The sequence below is a fragment of the Budorcas taxicolor genome, chromosome 15 (genome assembly GCF_023091745.1).
Source record: "Budorcas taxicolor isolate Tak-1 chromosome 15, Takin1.1, whole genome shotgun sequence".
Classification (NCBI taxonomy): Eukaryota; Metazoa; Chordata; class Mammalia; order Artiodactyla; family Bovidae; genus Budorcas; species Budorcas taxicolor.
The window spans coordinates 78,986,644-79,009,333 of record NC_068924.1 but is presented as its reverse complement, the minus strand read 5'-3'; the positions used below and the strand labels follow the sequence as shown (position 1 = coordinate 79,009,333).

The 22,690-nt window shown below is 48.4% G+C and overlaps 1 protein-coding gene across 1 annotated transcript in view; it reads right to left on the bottom strand.

Moving 5' to 3' along the window:
- Positions 1–22,690, bottom strand: part of CTNND1 (catenin delta 1) — a 44,536-nt gene that overhangs the window by 14,596 nt on the left and 7,250 nt on the right. The window contains exons 2-6 of the mRNA XM_052652181.1: positions 8,383–8,499; positions 6,934–7,200; positions 4,954–5,025; positions 4,076–4,228; positions 3,145–3,680 (exon numbers count right to left, since the gene is read on the bottom strand). Of these exons, the coding sequence (XP_052508141.1) occupies positions 3,145–3,680; positions 4,076–4,228; positions 4,954–5,025; positions 6,934–7,128 (956 nt within the window). The 5' untranslated portion in view covers positions 7,129–7,200; positions 8,383–8,499. The remainder of the gene's footprint in view (positions 1–3,144; positions 3,681–4,075; positions 4,229–4,953; positions 5,026–6,933; positions 7,201–8,382; positions 8,500–22,690) is intronic.

Sequence of the window (22,690 nt, the reverse complement as noted above, 5' to 3'; positions counted from 1 at the left end):
CACTTCCCGTTCTGTCGAAATGCCCTCTACTGGCCACCGTCACACTTGGGGAACCCAAGCACCGAGAAGAGAGAGAGCCAGAGCCGCCGCAGCTGACGAGGAATCTAACCCGAGACAGGCCTCCTGCTCGTGCTGCCGACCACCACTAGAGGGTGAGGCTGCCACTGTCATTTATTCCTAACAGCCAGGAAGGAAGAGACCCAGGACCTGCGAGCTCATCTCACTCGGCGGCTCCCGCAGGAGAGGGGAGCATCCATTGTGTGGAACACTCCAAAGAAGCCTCTCGTTTACTCCACGAAACCACTGCCACTGTCAGCAAACCCTTGAGGTTAGCCTGAGCAGAGGGCCTGCCTCAGAGCTGCCAACATTACGCTCAAACACAATTCAAATGGACAAAGCAGTCAGTCAAAAAAAAAAATTCACTATTGTTTAATATCACTGAAACAAAATACACAGGTTATATAGCTAACTGTTAAGAGCAGGCTGCTGCTGCTAAGTCGCTTCAGTCGTGTCTGACTCTGTGCGACCCCATAGACGGCAGCCCCCCCAGGCTCCCCCGTCCCTGGGATTCTCCAGGCAAGAGCACTGGAGTGGGTTGCCATTTCCTTCTCCATAGCATGAAAGTGAAAAGTGAAGTGAAGTTGCTCAGTCATGTCCAACCCTCAGCGACTCCGTGGACGGCAGCCCTCCAGGCTCCTCCGTCCATGGGATTCTCCAGGCAAGAGCACTGGAGGGGGTGCCGTCGCCTTCTCCAAGAGTAGGCTACTGAGCAGCAGGCCAAGTAAGATTCCACTTCAGGAGGAAAATAAGGTCAGAGTGTGTTTACATGTGTAAGGGAAAGAGCACAAAAGAAAAGCACAAGAATTTCAGGGACGTTCTTTATCAATGGCTGGTTTCGCGGTGAAGATGTTTTTACTTTTATTATTATTTTAATATAAAGCAATTGTAAAACAATCACCATAATGATTTTGGTCTCTTTTACAAGTGGGTCACAACATTCTTTCCTTTGTCTTACAAATAACAAAGCTGTGCCCAGAGGATTAGATGACTTGCCTCCGGCTACACAGCTTCTGGCAGAGGCACAGCCAGAACCCAGGCCTCAGGGTCAGTGCTCCTCACTCATCTTCCTGCCTCCCGGTTTTCACTTGACCTTGGAGTGCTCTCCGAGGCCGAGAACAGGAAGCAGCAAATGTTCTTGGCTAGTCAAGCAGGTTTCTAAGTCCAGTACCACCCTGGAATAAACCCAAGAACCAAGCCCAAACCCTCCTTCTTTATGTCAACTGCTCCAACCAGGGACAAGAGAATGACCTGGCCACCAGCACTCACTCAACCCACTCAGTCCACTAATGAGGAAGTTGGGAAAAGCACGCCTGTCACCAGGAGAAGGCGCCGCCACCCAAGGCCGCCTCCTCTGGTGATGGCTGTACCTGGTGCGCCCCCAACCCCACCCCGGGATAAAACATGAGTCACGTGGGGGCTGGATACCTGAAAGGTGAGTGACTCAGGCCTCTGGCCCAGGCCCAGCCCTGTCTGCTGTTAACCAAAGCTGCCTAATATGAGTAAAACAAGCACGCAGGCATCTGCTCTAGAAAGTCATGACCTCACACAGGAGTTCACCAACAGCTGGGAGGACATTCTTACCATCAAGACATCCGTAAATCTTCTCCTATAATTCTTCTTAGTTTCTTTGCTCAGAAAACACTGTCTCTGATTTAGTCTAAAACAAGGTTGGCAGCCCATGGGCCACATCAGCCCCAAAACTAAGAACAGTTTTCATATTTTTTGAGGGTTTTGCTCAGTCACTTAAGTCATGATCGACTCTTGTTGACCCCATGGACTGCAGCATGCCAGCCTCCCCTGTCCTCCACTATTTCCCAGAGTTTGCTCAAATTCATGCCCATTGAGTCGGCCATGCTATCTAACCATATAATTTCATATTTTAAAAGGTTGTATAATGAACAATGACACACAACAAAAACAATATATTATTTGTAAAGCCTAAGTTAGTTCCACGGTCCTTTATAGAAAAGGGTTAGGGCTTCCCTGATAGCTCAAATGGTAAAGATTCTGCCTACAATGCAGAAGACCTGGGTTCAATCCCTAGGTCAGGAAGATCCCCTGGAGAAGCAAATGGCAACCCACTGCAGTATCCTTGCCTGGAGAATCCCCATGGACAGAGGAGCCTGGCGGGCTACAGTCCATGGGATCACAAAGAGTAGGACACAACTGAGCAACTAACTTTCCCTTTTCCAGAAAAGGTCTGGCAGCTTCCAATCTAAAGCGTTTTCTCGGTGTAAACCATCTACCCGTCCACACATCAGTTACGGCCTTTTGCACGTCAGCAGTACAGTCAGGACTAGTGAGCCTTTCAGGGTGTCAGTAAAGTACCACCCTCTAAGAAAGCCAGTCCATCTCACATCACAAATCCAACGTAAGAGGAAAGAAGCCAAGCACAAGGATTAGGGTTTTTGTGAGATCAAGGTTTTTAACTTAAGATTCAAGCCACCGGCAGGGAGGGTTCTTACATATACCTTTAGGTGGTTCAGACCGTAAAGAATCTGCCTACAGGGCAGGAGACCTGTTTCGAGCTCTGAGTTGGGAAGATTCCCCTGGAGAAGGAAATGGCAACCCACTCCAGCATTCTCGCCTGGAGAATTCCATGGACAGAGGAGCCTGGCGGGCTACAGTCCACGGAGTGGGCAGACACGACTGAGCAACTAACACTTGCACTTTCAACTGTCTAGTCGGCTCCTGAAAGCCTAAAATCCTTAACCTTGTTCTTAACACCAAACAAGTGGAAGAAATTCACAAGAACAAGTATTCTATAGCTTCAGATATCAGGTTCCAAATGGGGCGTCAAATCTTAGGCAGAAAATAAAGAAACTCTTGACACAGAACCAAAGGCCTCTCCTCAGGACACAGACCAATTAACTGTCACAGGTTGCTTTCTATAATTAGAATACATGATATTTATAATGAAAAAAGGAGACCAAAAAAAACAGGTGAGGATTTAGCAAGATCAGAAGAGGGACGATGAGGCCGGTGTCCTACAGACGCGGGCGGGGGAGGGGCCCGCTGCCGCTGCCCCCCGCGGGGAGGAGCTGCCCGCCCGCCAGGCGCTGCGCCGCCCTCCTCCCTGCCCACCTGAGGCGCCGCCGCGGGTCGGAGGGGGTCCCCGTCCGCCGGCCCGTGCCGTAATCGGACATCATGCCGTAATCCACGTCATCATAGCCCATGCTTCGCTGGTCGTCCTCCAGCCCGTAGGGCTCCGGATGAAAGCGGTGCAGATCCACGCTGCTCCCGCCCACCCGGACCTGGGGCTGCGGCCCGTAGACGTCCTGCCGGCTGGGCGCCCGGTAGCCTTCCATGCTGGGCCTGTACCGCTCCTCGATGCGGGTCACCCGCGACAGGCTGCCGTAGTTGTCGCCGCTCCCGGGATACCCGTCCTCATAGTGGCGGCTGTATCCGTCGGGCGGGTAGTGGAAGTTCCTGGGGAGGGTGGCCGTGCCTGCTTGCCCCACGTAGGGACCAGGGCCCCCGTTGCCGTTCTTGCGGAAGTCACGGCCCAGAGTCTGGATGTAGCTGTTTGACACCGATGAGGCGTCTACAGGCAGCCCGTCGGGCCCCATAGGGACTGGCTGCACCGTCCGAGTCGTCACAGTCTTCACCACTTTCTTGACCTTCGAGTAAGGAAAGAAAAAAGGAACGTTAATGACACGAACAAATTAAGCTTAAACTCTAGACCCCTCTAAGAAATAACCCTCTGCTCCCAGCTTGCTTTCCCTGGAAATGCCGAGCAATCTCACCATCTCCCCTTCGATCTTCCGGGAAGTCTGCAGGGAACAAACCCGCACTGGCAGTCACAGTGCCTCAAGGAAAGCTGCCGAGACTCTTCCTCATTCCATCAGGCTTTCTCACATCTCTTCTAGCTTCCCTGTCCAGCCAGCGCGCCCTTTCTTCACTACAGATCACGGGCCCTTCCGCCACCCTAGTGAACTGCCCAGCCCTTCCCCTCAATAAAGGCCACAGGAGGACGTCCACCGTCACCCCAGACCTTACGCAAGTCTCAGCTTACTGTGGTCTCTGTGCGCCGAGTGGTTCCATCGTCCGAGGTCTCCACAGAGACCACAGACATGGCGCCCTCGGGGTCCTCTTCCGTGTAGCTCTCCACAATCTGCCCCGGCTCCTGCATCCTGGGGATAGTGCTGTACAGAAGGTGGCTGTGATCCTACACGGAAGAGAGAAAAAGGAAAGAGCCACTCCTAAGCCATATACACTAACGATCCATCCCAACTAGCAGCACAGTCTCCCTGAGGACAACGCATCTTCTGAATTTTTAGGAGTGACTGTTCCCACTTTCCCAACTTGTACAAAAGGGCAGAAGATACAAGTTCCCAGTCCCATTCACTGAACAAGCAGGAACTGAGTCCACTACAGCTACATCAGCACCACCCCAGTGGAGAGGCAGATGCAACGCCCCAGTTCTAGCCATCTAGGTGAGCATGAACTGTGTGAAAACAGCCATACCTGTGTCTGAGCACTCCTGCAAATAAAACAACGTTTACCCAATAAGAGCCTTTAAGATGAACCAGAAAACCTCAGTAAGAGCTATCTTCTGAATGGCTCAATGTTATTTTTCAGATATGCCTAAGGCTCAAGACCAGCTAGATTTTAGGGAGGGATTTCTGCAAAGTAGAACCATGCCCACTCTAGAAAAGGGATGCAGTAACTGAGGGATCAAATACTAAATCAATGGCCAGTATAATTAAGGCCAAAATAAAACCATATATATACTTTGAAGCTCCCCTTTTTTCCATTTTTTTCCACTAAATGAAACTAATTAATGATAGTTTACAACGTGCCAGGTAATTTAGAAGACACCAATATGCTCTCAAGCTGGGAAAGTAAAAAAGATGTGAACAAGCAACCCAGACCTTGAACCAAAAGAGGTACCTGGGGTCCGTTGAGGTTTAGATCTGAAAATTTCTGTCGCTCAAGGTCAGCATCGCCCACAAAGCGGCCGTTCTGAAACAGAGCCCACAGGAAGACAGTTCGATTCGCGGCCTTCTTCTGCTCTATCAAACACAAATGACCTTTTTCCAAACAGGAAAAGGGCTTTCAAGAAGGCATGTGTGGCCTGGAGTCAGTACGGATAAAAGAACCACATCATGCCTTAGACTCAGCACCTCAGACCCGCAACTGGGCCTGGAGCTCAGGCGGCCCGTCCCTGAAGCATGAGACTGCGAGGGCTCTGAGGGCAGAGGTGCTTGCGTGCTCTGGCCAGCTCTGTTCAGCGCCTCCCTAGCGCCCTCAATAGTGCCTGCACATCTGAGGCACACAAAACTCTTTTCTGAATAAGGTAAGTTCCCCATGAAATCTGTTTGGAAAGCCATCAGAACATAGGAAAGTTGGAAAAGCTAGGGTGTGGGGTTTCCAAAAGCCTTTAGTGTTTCATGCATCTTCACACTCTATAACCTTGGGAAACTCCCACACCAGGCAGCTTTATAAAGAAAGAAGCAAGAGATATGAGTTCCTCTTTCCAAGCAGGAAGAAAATAAGCATCTCAACCCCCTTTAAGCAAACAAATGTCTCAATATCTTCATCACCAATTATAAGATCCACAGAACACATTCAAAAATGTTGTTAAGTTGCTCCATCCGAAGCAACAGGGAATAATCTCATGGCCTTATACTATGTAAAACAGATTTGACCACTCCCCTTCAGAAAGCATGCACTGAGATTCAGCCACCTTGAGAGACTCTTCCTACCCTACTCCCATTACGTAGGACGTGTAATGCTGTGGGCAAAGGAAGTTAAACATTATTTTCAGGAAGAAGGAAGGGTGTGGTTTCACTGCTGAGCAGAAGTTAAAAATAAAAGAGAGAGAGAGACTCCATGTACTAAATCCTGGAATTCCCCACCACCTCCAAGGCTGAGCGGTCCTGCTCTCCTTTGCAATATATACCCCTCCAACCCTAAGCCTCTATTCTTGTTCCTGTAAAAAGCCTGGAAGCACTGCAAACACACGGTTCCAAATTCCTGATCGTCCCCAATGGAGATTATATCCTCTCACTCAACAAGCTCCTTAGCCTGAGGGACCTGCTCCATTTCAAACATTAATAAGCAAGCATGAGCATTGCTCTCGACTCCCATCAGGATCTCTTAAGACGAAGTCTATCAGGCAGTGCCTACTACACACACACATACACACGAGCACACACACGCACACACACGCACACACACACACAAAACCTCAGACAGATTACATCACAGCAAAGTCAGACTACAGAAACCATAGGAAACACAAGATACTTCTCGTTTCGAACACCAACTCACTTCAGAGTCACAGCCGAGTCAGCCAACCCAGAGACCACTGGCTCCTGCGGTCATCCGGCTTAAATAGCAGCATGATGCTCCCTCTCCAACTCTAACCAAAAGAATTAACAATGACCCCCTTCTCCAAAAAATGACTTGCACAGCCAACAAAAAGAGTGTGGAGCCGGAATACACAATTTACCGACACTGCCACGCCTCTGAGCAAACTGTTCTCTGAGGGAGAATGAGGATGCAAGATGTCCAATTTCCCCAACCACGAAGCAGGCATTTAATATCCTGAATTTTTGATATGGAGGAAGAGGGAAACCAGGAAAAAAAAAAGTAACTTAAGTACAGCTTCAAATTATATGATCTGCCACTACCAGAACGGCATCCCGACCCAGAAACCCCACTGCAGCCGACAGGAAGTCAGATGGATGCTTCCAGAGAGACGTCCACGCAACTCGGCAGAGCGGCAATGTCCTCTGTCTTAACCAGTCCCGAGCGCCCTGCGAAGGCGATCACGAGGCAGGGGCACGGGACGCCCGCCGTGTGGACAGCAGCCTCCCCGAGGGGTCCGTGTCCGCGGGCAGGCCTGGCGGACGGACGGAGGGTTACCTGGTGCCGCCGGGTGAGCGTGCCGTTGGCCAGGAGCGGGCTGGCGTCCTGCGGGGAGACGCGGACGCGCTCCAGCTGCGCCGAGACGTGGCGCCGCTCCTCCTCCAGCGCCCGGGTCAGCTTCTCAAACTGCGCCTCCTGCTCCTTCACGGAGGCCAGGATGCTGGCGGGCGACTCCACCTCCGAGTCGTCCATGGAGGTGAGGGCAGGGCAAGAGAAGGTGGCCCACTGAGGGAGGGGGGGAGGGAGGAGGCCCCTCACTGCACACTACCGGGGAGGCGAGAGAGGGGAGAGAAGGGCACAGGTCAGAGAGGACAGGCGCACGGTTCACCCCAGAGCCAGAGATGCCCCTCGCCGTCTGCCTGCAGAGAGCCGCCACCAAGCCTTGGGCCCGCCACCGGCGCCTGCAGCAGCAGGGTCCTCTGCCCACTACCCTCTAACAGCGCGCCCGGAACAGCCGTTGAAAGCAAAGGTGCAACCAGACCCATGCCCTGCACTGTCAGTAAGAGAGGATGGGGCTCAGGACCGCTCATACACGAGATTAAAGTCAGCTCTTTTTCTCAGTGAAGCTGCACCTCCGCACCACAGACAAGCATTCAGGGTCCTGCGGGGCTAGCCGCCTCTGGAGACAGAGGGGCAGGGCAGACCTAAGTTCCCGTCCCCCAGGTCCGAACACTGAAACTGCGGCAGTGGTGACAAAACACACTGAACGAACGTGCTAAGGTAGACTACCAACAAGAAATGGAAGAAGCAAAAACAAAAAAATGCTCTCACCATCAAAGGCAGGAAATAAAACTAAGGCCCTCAAACTGAATACATATATAAAGGGGCTTTTCTACTTTTCAAAACTATACAATATTGAAGGCCGAATGTGTGCCTTGGCTAACGGACAAGAAAGCAGCAGAATGAAAAAGACTGCGCAGAAAGGAACCATTTTCAGTGACCTCCACATCCTGCTGTGGAGTAGGAAAAGGAGCCATCATATGAAGCTATAATGAAGTTATCCCTTCTAGCAGTTCATAGACTAACCTTTAGTTGATAGCTGGGACTTCCTACACCCCTGCCATCCTGAAGAAAGCTCTAAATAGGCTCCATTTTTGCCTCTGTACTTATTCCAACTAAAGGTAAACACCCAAGCACCTATAGGGGATTTGTGTGTAACTACCACCATACGCTGTTCAGAACTGAAGGGCGCCCCACACCCTGTGCCGTGAACTACCGACTGGCTAGCGAGTGGAGGGGCACCGCAGTTGCACTGTTGGGTCCAGTCGCGCTTCTCTCTCTTACGAGTTGGCAGTGGGAGGCCTTCTGGGGAGTCCCAGATGCACTGCGTTGAAAGGTGGGTTTCAGAATAAACCCTCTCCTCTATTTCCCACCCGCTCATCAACCCCTCCAGAAAAAAAGCACTTAACAATTTTTTATTGTTAATAAACATATTTATATACACACCTGTTAAGAGAAGGTCGAAACTGATTGGTTTAACAGAAAACAGCCCAGGCTAGATCCAAAGTATCATGGGAGAAGCATCCCAGCCACCACAGCAAGGAGGAAGCAGGAAGGAGAGAGCTGTAGGAATACGTGGAGGAAAAACAGGAGTGAGAGGAAAATAAAATATATCTAATGTATTAAAAAAAAAAAAAAAAGGAGCAAGGGCAGATATGGGGGAAAAAACATCTAGGAACGGGGGTAATTTAAAACCTGACCTGGAATTGCTTAATGTGACAGATCCCCTTTGGACTTTGCTGTCTTCAAATACGCGGACCCTGAATGTAGCTTTCAATAAAACCTGGATTCTGCAGTCATGTCAGAGTTTCTCTACCGCTACTTCTGCAGAGCACTAGGAGCAGGTTATAATATGGATAGAAAATTCATTTACCCCCTGTTCCCAGCAACCAAATTGGGAAAACTGCTTTAGGAACGCCCTTCCACCTCCTCCCCACCCCTGAGGCAGAAACGTCAAGAGCCCAGTCCCAGCATGCCCACAAAGACGTTGGGAAACCAGTGCAATAGTCGTGCTGGGGAAGGCATGTGGGGACTAGTCAGGCTCAGCCTTGTGCTTCAGTTCCCTTTCCCACGCTCCCCAGGCCCCGGCCGAGCACGGATGCTCAGGCCTATCTGCTCCAGCGCACACGCAGCATTCAGCAAGCACAAGTGTCCAGAGGGACTAACAGACAGGCGCCCAACAAACCCCCTGGGCTTCCCGGTGGCTCAGCTGGTAAAGAGTCTGCCTGCAGTGCGGGAGACCTGGGTTCCATCCCTGGCTTGGGAAGGTGCCCTGGAGAAGGGAGCGGCTCCCCACTCCAGTACTCTGGACTGGAGAAGTCCATGGACTGCATATCCATGGGGTCACGAAGGGTCGGACAGGCGGAGGAACTTTCACTTTTCAAACTCCTTAATTAATTCTCCATCCCCCAGACTCCTCCCAGTGGGTCCAGGCCCTAAGTCCAGGAACGAGGTCCTTCAGCCTGCGCTCTGGGCTCCCACAGCCACTTACTAACCCCTGTTCTTCCTCTAAGTTCAAAGGCCGCTGTCGCTTTCTCAATCCCCTACATAGCAACAGGCTACTCAAAAGTCTTATTTTTAAAAAATATTCCTCCCTTTCATTTTTATTACTGAATTTTAAGCAGTGTGCTTACCCACTATATTAGTGACCTACGAACCTTCCATACTAAGAGGACTCTGAGCTCAAGAGCTTCTCCCAGGTCAGTCTGAACTGCAGTTACTACTCGGGCAGTCTCCACCCTGTAATTTTCTTTGCTAATAAAAGACCAAACTACCACTACTATCGAGCATACAGTGACAACATTCCCTGTTGCAAAGAGAAACTGTCAGTCTGCCATAAAATCACCGCCATTTGACCCCATGACTTTAGGAAGGGTAAGGGGGCTCTACCCAGGGCTCCAGCTTGGGAAGCAGGATCTGGAGACATTAGCTTCTCCCATCTCCATGGTTTTTAAAGCGGACCTCCCGGCCCTAATTTGGAGAAAGTGGAAACATGAAGAAAGAAGATCAGATTCCTAGGACTAAAAGCATGGGGGAGGCTTATCTGCCCGGAACAGGGCAGAAGCAGAGCTTTGCAGGACAGAACTGGACTCAGAAGACACACCCCGTCCCAGCTCCGGCACTAGCCAACGACGGCAGCAAGGCCTGCCACGTTCTCGTCTCTAAGGTGCCAACACCGCCAGCCCAGCCTAGCCCAGAGCCACAGCGAGGAGCAGCCAAGACAACGTACATTATATAAATGTGGGGTATTAAGCTGTTTCAAGATTTAGTTTTTATCTCCCAATTACATTACTTAATGATAATGCCTCAGCCTAAAACTATTTTGTGAACTAGTAGATGAAATTAACTGGGTCAAGGGCATAGCTGGGTTCTAAGGAGTGCATAAGCTGGTTTCCCTACTCCAGCACTATTTACTAGGAGGTCCTACCTAGACCAGTGTTTCTGGGACGCAGGGGGCTTCTCTCCAGCGCCTGGCAGCCGTCACAGAATCACACATCTGCTATAATCGACTCTCGATGCCCTACTCGAGGCTTCAGCAGTTTCTTAACAAGGAGAAAGGGAAGGTGAAAGAGCTAGCAATCACTGAGTGTTTTCGATTTATTATCCTGGCAACCCTTCCAAGGGCTCTAAGGAAGTTTTACTGCAAATGAGAAAACGAGCTACAGGTGAAGAAATTACCCAAGGTCTCAGTTAATAGCAAATTTTGAACTTAAGTCGAATATAAAATGATAGTCCAACACCTCTCTCCTACAACTCTTAAAAGGTTTATTCCCAAATATCAAAGGAAAAAGGGAAAAGAAAAAGTTTCTACTTAGCTTTAGGTTAACGGGTTACCCATAATGTCTCCATATAAGAAATAAGTGGGATTAAAAAAATAAATAAATGGAAGGAAAGCCTATGTGGGGGAAGAGAATGAAGCGGTTAGGGTAAGCTATACAGGACATCACCTCAGGACTCTGAGACTTGAGTCTCATGCCAAACATACACAGCATAAGAAACAAATTATCCTAGAGACCAGAATCTGCAAACCATTAACTAATTTTGGCAGTTACGAGTCAGGAAAGCCTCAAGACTACAGGCCAACACCTTTACCGGTTTGCTACTTTTATTTTCAATGGATTACACTTGTCCTCCCTAAAAAAAGATCGTTGGGAATTCCCTGGCGGCCCAGTGACGAGGCCCTGGGGCTTGTCATTGTCACAGTCCCAGGTTCAATCCTCGGTCAGGGAACTAAGATCCTGCAAGATACGCAGTGAAGCCACCACCCGCCCCCCCTCCCCCGCGAAGAAAAGCTCACTGAGGAATTCCCAAGGTGGGGGAGGGAAGCAAAGTGAACAGGGGCAACTTGCAATTCACCTATCACTAGATTTTCTGAGCATACCTTTCTTTATTCTTAACAAGCCAAGACCTATAGACCCTGAATTTATAGGGTTCCTATATTCAAGCATGGACGATGGCAAATATCCAGTCTCTTCTATAAGAACTCTAAACCAAAAAAACAAAGTTGAATTAAATTAGATACCCAGAAAGACCAAACAGTTCAACAATGTCAACCAGGCATCAGGGCAAAAAGTCACGTGCCTACAGCACAGTCCCCACGATGATGTTCTACTGTAAACAGGCTGCAGAAACAGTTTGGAATGAGGATTCTTAGAGGTTAAGACTATCAACTTCAGAATCACACTGGCTGTGTTCAAATCTCAGCTATGTCACTTCTTAGCTATATGACTTTGGGCAAATCTCTCTAATCCTCAGGTTTCTTTTCTGTAAAATGGAGAAACAAGACACACAGGACGGCTGCGAGGATGAAATGAGGCGCTCCACGGCAAGCACTCTGCACACGCCCCGAGCACAGAAAGCTACTGCTACCACACCGCTGCAAGGAGGCCCCGCCAGTCCCCCCAGAGAAGACCAGTCCTGAGGATTCACTGCAAGGACTGACGCTGAAGCGGAAGCTCCAGTACTTTGGCCACCTGATGTGAAGAGCTGACTCATCTGAAAAGACCCTGATGCTGGGAGGGATTGAGGGCAGGAGGAGAAGGGGATAACGGAGGATGAGATGGCTGGATGGCATCACCGACTCGACGGACATGAGTTTGAGTGAACCCCGGGAGTTGGTGATGGACAGGGAGGCCTGGCGTGCTGCAGTCCATGGGGTCGCAAAGAGTCGGACACAACTGAGCAACTACTACTACTACCAACAGCTAACATAAAGGACTAAGGTTTGGGAGGTGTTGGTTTGGAGGTGTTGGTTCCGGAGGTGTTGCTGGGGTATTTGAAGAAACCACTCATCCCCGCAGGCAGCCCTTCGCCAATAACTGTAGTTCCGTAAACTACAGGCTATGGGAATTCTTCACACTCTTAAGGGTTGTGAAGTCGCTCAGTTGTGTCCGACTCTTCGTGACCCCATGGACTGTAGCCCACCAGGCTCCTCCATCCACGGAATTTTCTAGGCAAGAGTACTGGAGTGGGTTGCCATTTCCTTCTCCAGAGGTCAAAGGACCTGGAGTTCAAGACCTGGCTTTGCCAGAAACAGACTGTGAGACCTTGGAGAAATTATAAATAACCCCATGTAAGTTTTACTTTTTGTTAACTTTTCAGAGTTTAGCTTTATAAGATATGTAAAACTATAGACAGGGTGACTCTGAACCTCTCTCCCACCTCCACACAATTCAGCTAAGTATAACCAAAGTGATGACCAAAATTAGGCATATAAATCTCGGTGGGAAGAGGAAGATTATTTGTCTTCAGATGGAAAACTCTAAACCCCAAAAAACAGTCTTTGGGCTCTGGAAGAAACCAAGAAAAAAGAAATTTTATCTTCTGTAGCCAGGTTCATAGGCAGCGCTCTTCCCTTCTATTTCTTCATTACAGAATCAAAGATGAAGTTATGTCTTCCCTCTAAACGCAATGATAAGCAAAAACTGCATCATCCTAGGGATTCCAGACAGCTTGTTTAAAAGGTACAGACAGAGCCACCTACTGAGGGACACACATCAGTGAAGCACAGCGCCCGTGACACCACAGAACAGAATCAAGCCAAAACGCGCAGGTGTTCTAGACATGCAAGGGCATCTATTGGCCTCGACTGGCATTTGCCAAGTTCACACCAAAATAGTCCGGTTCAACCACACAGAGAGAAAACCCACACTTAATTGTTAAATCAAAAGGAATATATTTTGTCGATAGTTTTCCAGGGCTTCTTAATCACAGAGTGCTTACACCAAAGTCCAAAGTCTAAGCACCCCACCCACCACTTGAAGTTCCACCATCTGAACTGAGAACAATTCAAAGCTCAGTCAGAACAATACTAGTGTTTCTCCCTGCTGGAAAGACTCGCTCCCACACCAACTCAGACCCTGGACAGGATCTGCAGTAAGACGGAGAGAGGACTATGTTCACTTCACAACCTCCTGCCAACTGCGCACTTCTCAGAATTACAGGACTGATATTCCAGAACCTGACTTGCCTCAAGTATTTAGCAGTTTCCTTGCTCCCTGTGACAGGCCCAGCTTCTCCACTTAAGAGCACCCAAAAGGCTGACCGAGGAGTCTCTAAAAGGAAGAACTAGGTCTCACCGCCTCCACCACTGCATGCATGCGAAGTCCCTTCAGTCATACCTAACTCTTTGTGACCCCGTGGACTGTGGCCCGCCAGGCTCCTCTGCCCACGGGATTCTCCAGGCAAGAACACTGGAGTGGGCTGCCATGCCCTCCTCCAGGGTGTCTTCCTGCCCAGGGATGAGCCTTGGCAGGCGGGGGTTTGTTACCACCAGCACCACCTAAATCTCATGAATTAAGGGAGTCTGGTAAATCACCCTCCTCTTAGGAAAGAGTGACCATGCTATCTCACTGGAGTTTCTGAGGAAAAAAAAAGGAAAACAAATACATGAAACGTGTTTGGGTTTTGTTTTGTTTTAAAGAAATACTCCTCATTAAAAGGCAGCTGAGCTAGCAATCTCTATAGGTCACTAGGACACCTTAAATATTCTAGTTACCTGTTCCAGGATTTAAATGTTTTTTACTGTGACTTTATAAGAAAAAAAAAAAAAATCACCTCCACCATCTTGACCCTAAATTCAGAAACCAGATGGAACATTCTTATTGCTCTGGAACCCCCCAAACCGTAACATACTAAAATGGCTAAATGCTAGGCTGGCTTTGAAACAAAGTAAGGGTGTGGCTCTCGTCTACTGAGGGGGCCCAGGACTGAAAGAGTATGGAAAGAAACAAAACCTGCTTCTCTGGAGGGCGTATGACACACAGGCAGGACTGGTCTAACAAGTCCTTCTGATCTCTCGGGCCAGGCTGCCTCCTCCTCCTCCCCCACTAACCACGTGCCTCTCCAAGGCCTTCCGCTGGGACAGATAGCACTGAATTTTCTCTCAATCCTGAGTCTGAGACACGTCGAGTTACTTACCTGTATCCCTGTTGCAACCCTGACAGAGGCACCTCAGCCAGCCTTATAAGGAGAAAGCAGAGCTTTAGGGAGAGGCCGATAAGAAAACAAAGATAAGAAGGAGGGGCCAAAAAAAAAAAAAGAAAACCAGAGGGAGGTGTCAGACTGGAGGAAGGGGAGAGGCCAAATGCCTTTCTCCATTCTACAAAAAGTGGGAGAAAGAGAGGGAGGTCAGCATACAAAAGGAAATTAGGAAAAGTCTAGTCAAAACGGAACTTCACTTCTGTCTCATGAAAGAGAAATGCTAAAATTAACTAGGATACCTTACACTCTTCACTACCACAGGCTAGAAAAAAAAAAAAAAATCCACGGGAAAAAAGCTTAACCTTAAGGTTTACTAGAGGTCACCCAACTGTTTGAGCTCACATTCCTTTTTTAAAGTGGCAGCTTCTCACCGAACCGCCTAACTTTCTATCTCTGGTATTCCCACCGACTCTTTTGCCCATTATTTGAACATGACCTGGAAAAGCTGAAAGCATGCAACTGAATCATATCTACAGTCCAGCTTCCTCAGAAAGCCCTGAGCCCTAAAATGAGCAACAAGACACCCGTTCCATCAGGTTTAGGCTGTGCCTCTTTTGATACAAGCAAGAGAGACAAGTGTGAGTCTGTGAGGAAATCACGAGGTGCGAAGGCCCTGTTTCAGCCGCAGGGCAGATGGCTGAAGGAAATGCTTCGCTCTAAAAGAAGAAAATCTGACCTTACAGGGGGAGACTATCTGTGAGTTATTAATTACTGACCTCTGCCTATAAATAAACACACACACTCTTCCCAACAACCTCTGAGGTAGCATTGGCCCCTGTTGTAGACGAGTAAACCTGCACATCAGAAGGATTCCGTTTCCTGCCCAAGGCCAACACAGCCAGTGAGTGGCAGCAGCGCATCTTTCCTGCTCCAAGTCCATGCTCCTTCCCCTAGGAAGGCTAGGGTGAGCATGAACTTTCCTGTTCCTTGCGGTTAAAAGTCATTCTAATTCAAATACCGAAGGTGACCAAAGGCAAATTTTGGGTAGGGGGATGGAGGGGCGGTGACCAAGGGTGAGGTGGAAGCACCTAGACCTTGGGCATTGCCTTCATTTTAAAGAGCAAGACCTTACTCAGTTCTGGAGGAGAATAGCCAGAATTGAAATACCTTAGATTTCTCATTTTAAAAGGAACAAGAACTCAGGAGAAAAGCTAAGAGAAACAAAAGAAGTATTACTTTGTACAAATCACCTCCTTTTCCCCTGAAAGGCCTGCTATTGAAATCTGGCTACTTGCCACATTCTCTAAGCACAGCTCAAGAAAGAAAATCTAATCACAAATATCCCTACTACCATTTTTAATGTGACACCTCTCTAAACCAATAGCAGAGATCGGAGGTGGGATGGAAGGCAGAAGGAACTAGAAGCGGGGAAGACTGTGCTGGCCAGCATCAGAACAGAGGGGAGGGATTGTTCTAGCGGGATGTCAGCAATCTGCCTCCAGGGCAGCTGTCCTCCAGCGTCGTCAAAGGCCGCTTGTGTGCATTTTCAGGGACGAGCCAGCTCCGTGAGAAGCTGAAGACTCAGCCACCCAATCCACAAATTGAGAAGAGATGCCTGTTTCACAGCTGGAATGGAGGGCAGGGAAAACACAAACCAAGGGGAGCTGGGGGTGGGGAGGGGCGGGGCGCTACAGGTGCTGTTTCAGTCTAGACGAGGGAGGGTGGAAATCCCTGAAAACGGCCAACCATGGCCCACTGGACTGCAGAGAACTGCCAGCGCCTCTCAGTACTGAAAAGCGGGGGCGCGGGCGGGCGCTCCCCTTGGTGGCCCAGAGCTGAAGGCGCCATGCTCCCGATGTAGGCAGCTCAGGTCCGGGCCCTGGCCAGGGGCAATGGGTCCCCCGTCGCTGGCACAGTGAAGTGAGTAAATACAGAGACCATTCTTTTTAATAAGTAGGTTTCTCCAGCTCCGTACGGACTAAGGCATCAATTGGAATTGCCTGTTTCTACGACGCATGAGACAGGGCGCTTGGGGCTGGTGCACTGGGATGACAGAGAGGGATGGGATGGGGAGGGAGGTAGGAGGGGGGTTCAGGATGGGGACACATGTACACCCATGGCTGACTCATGTCAATGTATGGCAAAACCACTACAATATTGTAATTAGCCTCCAATTAAGATAAATAAACTTATATTTAAAAAAAGGAATTGCCTGTTTCTATCCTTTTCAGACGCAACAACATATCTGCAATATATACCGTGAATGACATAAAATAAACATCTACCTCCTTCTATTAGTCCTTCCTTAATTAAATCCTAGAGATCTATAAATAGTATCAGCACACATAAAGCCAGGGAAACCCCAATATTAAGAGACGGTCGCCATTTATTTAACTCGAGCGCTAAATGCAAAAGGCACAGTCACAGCTCACACTCCCTAGCCCTCGGAGAAGCTCACTGCCCTGAGACCCACTAGACACACAAAGGCTGCTCTCTTCTCGGTGGAGCCCGGCAGCAGAGCGGCTCTCCAGGGACAAAGAGATTTCACAGGAGAACCACAAAGACATCACCCCTCTCGGCTCCCCCACTCCCAGCTTTCTCACTTCCTGTCACAGTAGCACCAGACCACAGTCTCCCAGAAACAAACAAATACAAAGTGCTGGATTCTGGGCTGCACGCCAGCCGCATTCCAGGGCATCCTGTCTACCAATCGCCAGCCCGGGCTCCCACTCTGCCCCGTGCAGCTCCTTATCATGTTCAGGGAAAACAACCCTCCTCCCTGCCCCAAGCTACAGGGGACAAAGCTCGGGCCTTTACGAATCAGCGGAAAGATCCTGTGTGAGGACCTAAGGGCTCAGAGGAGCTGGGGCGATTTTCAAGATTCCTTCTTGGCTAGTTTTTTCACTTGGGGGACTGGGGATTTTAAAGCTGCTGCTGGTGTTATACTCAGCTCAGCTGTGTGTGATACATCTCACAGAAAGCTCCATCATGGCAACCTGATCACCAATCTGAATTCAGTCAAGAGAATACTCGCCCCTGGGAAAACTACTTCAGAACACATCCTCTGTCCTGCTCTCTATCACCCATTTCTGCCGTTTTCAAAGTCTTTCAGCCTCTTCGCCACCAGCGCATAAAGCTGCTTTCTAAAAGGCCCCACAGAGAACAAACAAAAGACAGCAAACTCCACCCTGTGGAGAGGCGGAACAGGCACCCGCAGATGCCGGGAGCGACGTTCTCTATTTCCCCAGGGAGTGAAGCGAGGCCTCCTAGGGGTTGCACAGTAGCTCTTGCAGCAAGAAAGGTCAGCACTACAAACTCAGCGTTTCCTGCTCACTGCTGCCCCCTGAGCCGGTCGGGGCTGCAGGTTTGGCACCTCATCAGGAAGGAAAGCCTCCCTCCCTTTATAAAAGCCCTCAGCTCAAACCAAGAATGGAATAAATGATACATTTTCCTATTGTCTCATACAAGCCCACTGGGTGTTAGCCTTAAACTCCGAAAGCAAAGATGCATAAAGAAGTCAAGCCCTATTGACCAGATTCTTGAAATCCAAAGTAACACCCTTTGCCCCCAGGGCTCAATTCCCCTTGCATAAAGGTCTACAGCACAGAGCTCACAAACCAGGGGGACATTCCAGGCAACTAACGAATAAGTAATACACTATTATTTCTCATCTTTTCCCCTTCCTTTCTCCTTGGCTGCTAGAAGCTCCCTGTGCGGAAACCTGATTTGGATGGTACATGTTGATGCAAAAAGAGATGTCGAAAACAGCACAATTAGAATGAATTAGTCCGTATCTGGCTATGATATAACCAGATACAAGGAGATGGGGCAAGCATAGACACAATAATCAAGTCATTCTAGGACTGGACAGAAAAAAGAATATTTAGCCATATTCACCCTGTATTTCAGACCAGAGCCTTGCCACTGCACGCTGTATCACTGAGGCACACACAGTTTATAATCTCTTACACAGCGCTGAATCAAATTCAGGAATAACTTTAAACATTCGTATTAATTTAAAAGTTAGTATTCTTACCCAATTCTCCTTCATTCATACTCCAAGCCAAATAAATTCGTGGGAGATGATTATACCAAAAGCAGATAAAACCGCACAGTAGGAGAGTTTAAGATATTTTTTTTTTAAGATACTTAAAAAAACACACACCCCAGACAGAGAACCAGACACACCAGTATCAATGTTTCTGTTACTCTAAAGGGATACTCAGCAAGTTCTCTGCCTCAAATTGAGCAGGTGAGACAGAAAATGCATGCTGACTCAGAAATACAGTCACCCCACAATGTGAGGGAGGGAAGCAGACCTGTGAAGCCAACTGATCGCAATTCAGCACGACTTCACCGAAGGCCCCGCTCCTACTCCTCTCCTCTCTCTGGCTGTTTGCAGACAGTCAGAAAACCCACCAAAGAAATAACAAAGAAGGAGAAAGTCAGTGGAAGGGACCGAGACTTAAGCTGAATATTGAATGGCTGGGAAAGTATGACTCTGTTTTGCTATGTAACTTCACATATACCCCTTTCTCTCCCAGTCAGCCCAAAGAGGAAAGAATTAGAAGGAGGGGAGGCAGAGGAAAGAATGTGATTGGGAAAAGGTTTTGCTACATTCCAACTAGCCAACATCCCACATAGCATTAAAAGTGCCCAACAATCCAACCCCACTACTGAGAGTCACTAGGAGGCTGCTAACACACACCCAATTCCTCTACCACCCTCCCCCTAAGACCCTGAAAAGAAGCGTAATGGAGATAGCCTGATGAAGGCACCAGCTGTTTCCCCCGCCCTCCCCCGGGCCCCAGAGACCACAGTTCAAACTCACATCAAACACTTAATACAATTGACTGGCCAGTAGGAAGGAGAAGCCAGAACTAAAATAGCAGGAAGAGTGCCAACTGGCCCCACTCAGAAGGAATGCTTTCTTGGCTCAATTTAAAAATACGAAACTTGTCATCCACTCCCCTCTGCCCATTTATGCTCTCCTTTCCACAACCTACCCCTCAGCATGAAATGGACTTCAGTTTCTTCCCTCCTTGATCTATTTTCAAATGTCAGGGAATACAGGGGAGGTATAAGGTTTAATGTAAAATAATGTCTTGGAGACTGGAAGGCTTCCTGGACTGCAACAGCAAACGCAGCACAAAGCTATTACATAAGGTCAAGTAGAAAGCAGTCCACACAGCATCCCTCTCCGTGTGTTAAGAAGGGAACAAATGCTTCTGCTCTTCCACACTGATTTAACTTGACCTCCCAGGCACCATAGCCAGTTAAAGCACTACTGTGACCAGCCCCTCCCCCAGCCATATTCTGAGTGGGCCAGCATTAGCCAAGGAGGAAGGGAAGGAAGCCGGCACTTCCTTTTCAGACAGGAAGTAACATTGGCCCTTCCTGCTGAGTTCTAAACAAATGGTCCAGCTGAGTTTCAGTGTTAACATCCTCTCCTGAAGTCGGTCCACAATTTCAAAATGGAGAAGGGGAATGGAGATGTGGTCTAAGCTTCCCTTCCCCCCCAGAGGCAAGTCCTCCATCCCCTACTAAGCGCTGGCAGATTCCCCAAATCCAACAGTGACAATCAGCCATTTCAAGACAGCACGGGACGCAGAGGCAGAGAGCTTCCAACTCTCCGCCGACACCACGAACTAGCCTCCTCCGCCTCTCACACTAAGTAACCGCCCATCTGAGAAATCATGCGGCTCTGTAGCTTAACTCAAAAGTTCCGATTTTGTGGTCCTCAAACCTGAGTGATAGGAATCGCCTGGGAAGCTGTTTTTAGAACCATCTCCCAAATCTACATCCCCAGTCCTCACACCTTACTATCTAGGTGCCTCAGAATTCATCTTTGTAAAAAGCTCTCAAAGCAGTTCTGACAGCTGCTGGAACCCCCATCCTGGCCTATCCCTGACAACCCTCTGCCCACCACATTCCTCTCCCAAAAAGGACACTGATTATAAAATACATTATTTGGACCCGCTTTACTGTTCATCAGACAGCTGATTATTCAGTTTGGATTAAAGTTTCTTTGAAAGTATGGAATTAAATATATAAATGGCCAGAATGATACAATACTAAATGCTATATTCCAGGCTCAGAACCTAAAAGGAAGAACTATCTCACTTCTTTGGAATCCTGAGTTGCTACAGTGAAGGATATCCCTATTTATACTGCAGATTGGAAAACCCAATTATTGTTTCAAATGACTCAGTTTAACTTTCCTCCAAGGAACAAAGAGCTATGCCACATTTCCTAAGATTGGTTCCACATTCCATCCCAAAAGAAGTCCGAAGTCCTAAATCTAACATTCAAGACCCTACATAATTTTAGCCCAGCTGACAATATAATAAACTCTGGATTCACGTGTTACCTCTGACAGTTATCCAAGTAAGTCACTTTAACTTCTGCTTTGAATAGCAAATGAATAGTAAGATGTTTTTAGAAGGAGCATAAAGAGAAATATTTCCACAAGGAAGCATGTCACCAGAGACTTAGGAAAGAAGAATGGCATCAAAAGACTTGCTTTCAAGACAACTATAAACATCTGCAAAGCAGCGATTTAAAGCAACTCCAAAATGTGGGGAATCTGATTGCCGAGAGTATTTCCTGCAAGATGATACACAGTTATCTGACCAAAGGAGAAGGGGATAGGAGAGGGAAAAAAGTTTCCTGATTGAGGGCATCTCCCAAGGATGGTATTAGGTAACAGAATGACAACTAGATAGGTATAAATAAAGGGAAGAACAGAGAGTAACCAGGTCAAGCTCTAGGGTTAAACCCCAAACAGAGAGAAACCCGGAGAGAGACAGGGACACTCTTTCACTGGAGGACAGACTAGCAACACAAGAAGTCTTGCAAGGGACAGAAAGAATGGGATTCGAGACTCCTCTGGGAACTACCACCCTTTTCCTTTCCGTCATGGGATGCCACAGAACGCCGACCACCACACAGCTGGTGCCCCTTCAGTCCCACCGCAGCCGCCCAGGCCAAGGGGTGCAGCCTGTGTTTTACCACCATTACTGCTTAAACACGTCAATACACGAAAAGGGAAAACAGACATACAGTTAGTTATCAGGACTGATCACATCCTCTGATGTGCAAGACAGTAATATGGATACAGTGGCCTATAAAATGGACCCTGAAGCAATTTAATCTCAATGATTAGGGCTGTGAGGAAGCAGGAACTTTTGGTCCAATGAGCAAAACAAAAAGCAGCAGATAAGCGGGGTAGGCATGATATTTGGTCATAAGCCAAATCAACAAATGTACTAAAAAAAAAAAAAAAACACCAAAAACTCAATGTACTCAAATGTACTCAAAAAGAAGGCTGTCACTTCTACTGTTCATAGAAATTTGACTCTGTAGATCAGTTGGTGGAGAAACAGATTTCTCTAGGGAAGAAAATTTTGATTTCAGTTTCCACACACACACAAGCTTATTCTAAATAGCTGCATTTCTTTTATCACTCTCCAAGACAAGGGTCATCCACCTATGCGAGTTCCGCTACTTCGCAATTTCTGTGCTGACTATTCTGCAACGGGACAAAGATGGAGGCTGGGCCAGGCGTCGCCTCAGCTCCTTATGAAGCATACACAAAACACCGCTGTCAGCTGTCGTCTCTGGGGTCTGCAGCGGGGAACACTTCTTTGTGCCGTGCGTGCAGGAGTCCTCTACGGCCTCCCTACATGCAGCACCCACTCACGGGCCTCCCTCCAGGGGTTTGCGGCCCCATCTCTCTTGCCTGCTAGTACCAACCCGTCTGTCAGGGCCTTTGCACTTTGCACCCTTATCTGTGTGACTTCATTCTGAGTTCTTTTAAGTCTCTTTCAAACATGGCTTGGAAGTGAGGCCCTCCCTAACTGCTCCCTATTAGAGCCACCTCACTCCTGCCCTTGCTCCTGTTATGCACCGCTCTACATGTTCGGCTTTATTTTCTCCCTCAATAGTGTTATCATACTCTGACTTACTGCGTCTTTACTTGCTCTTTTAATGCCTATCTCCTCCAACTGGAATGTGAGCTCTGTGAGTCCCAGTCGGTGCACAGCAGGCTCTCGGATCTCTTTCAAATGAAGATGTTTCACTTTTTCAGCGAACGCAAAAAATTAAACTTCAGAAAAGTAAATCAACATTATTTCATTTTTCTTTCTACAAATGTTTTTCTAATTGTGACTTTAGGCCCATCAGTGGGGGTCTCAAGTAGTCTTACCTGCAGATTTGGCTGACCTTCAGCAGGGTAGACATTCAGTGGCCAATTCTCCCCTGGTTTACAGAGCAGTCAGCAGAGAACTAAACAGAGAAGAGGCTACAGAGCTTCCCCCCTCCCAACAAAGAA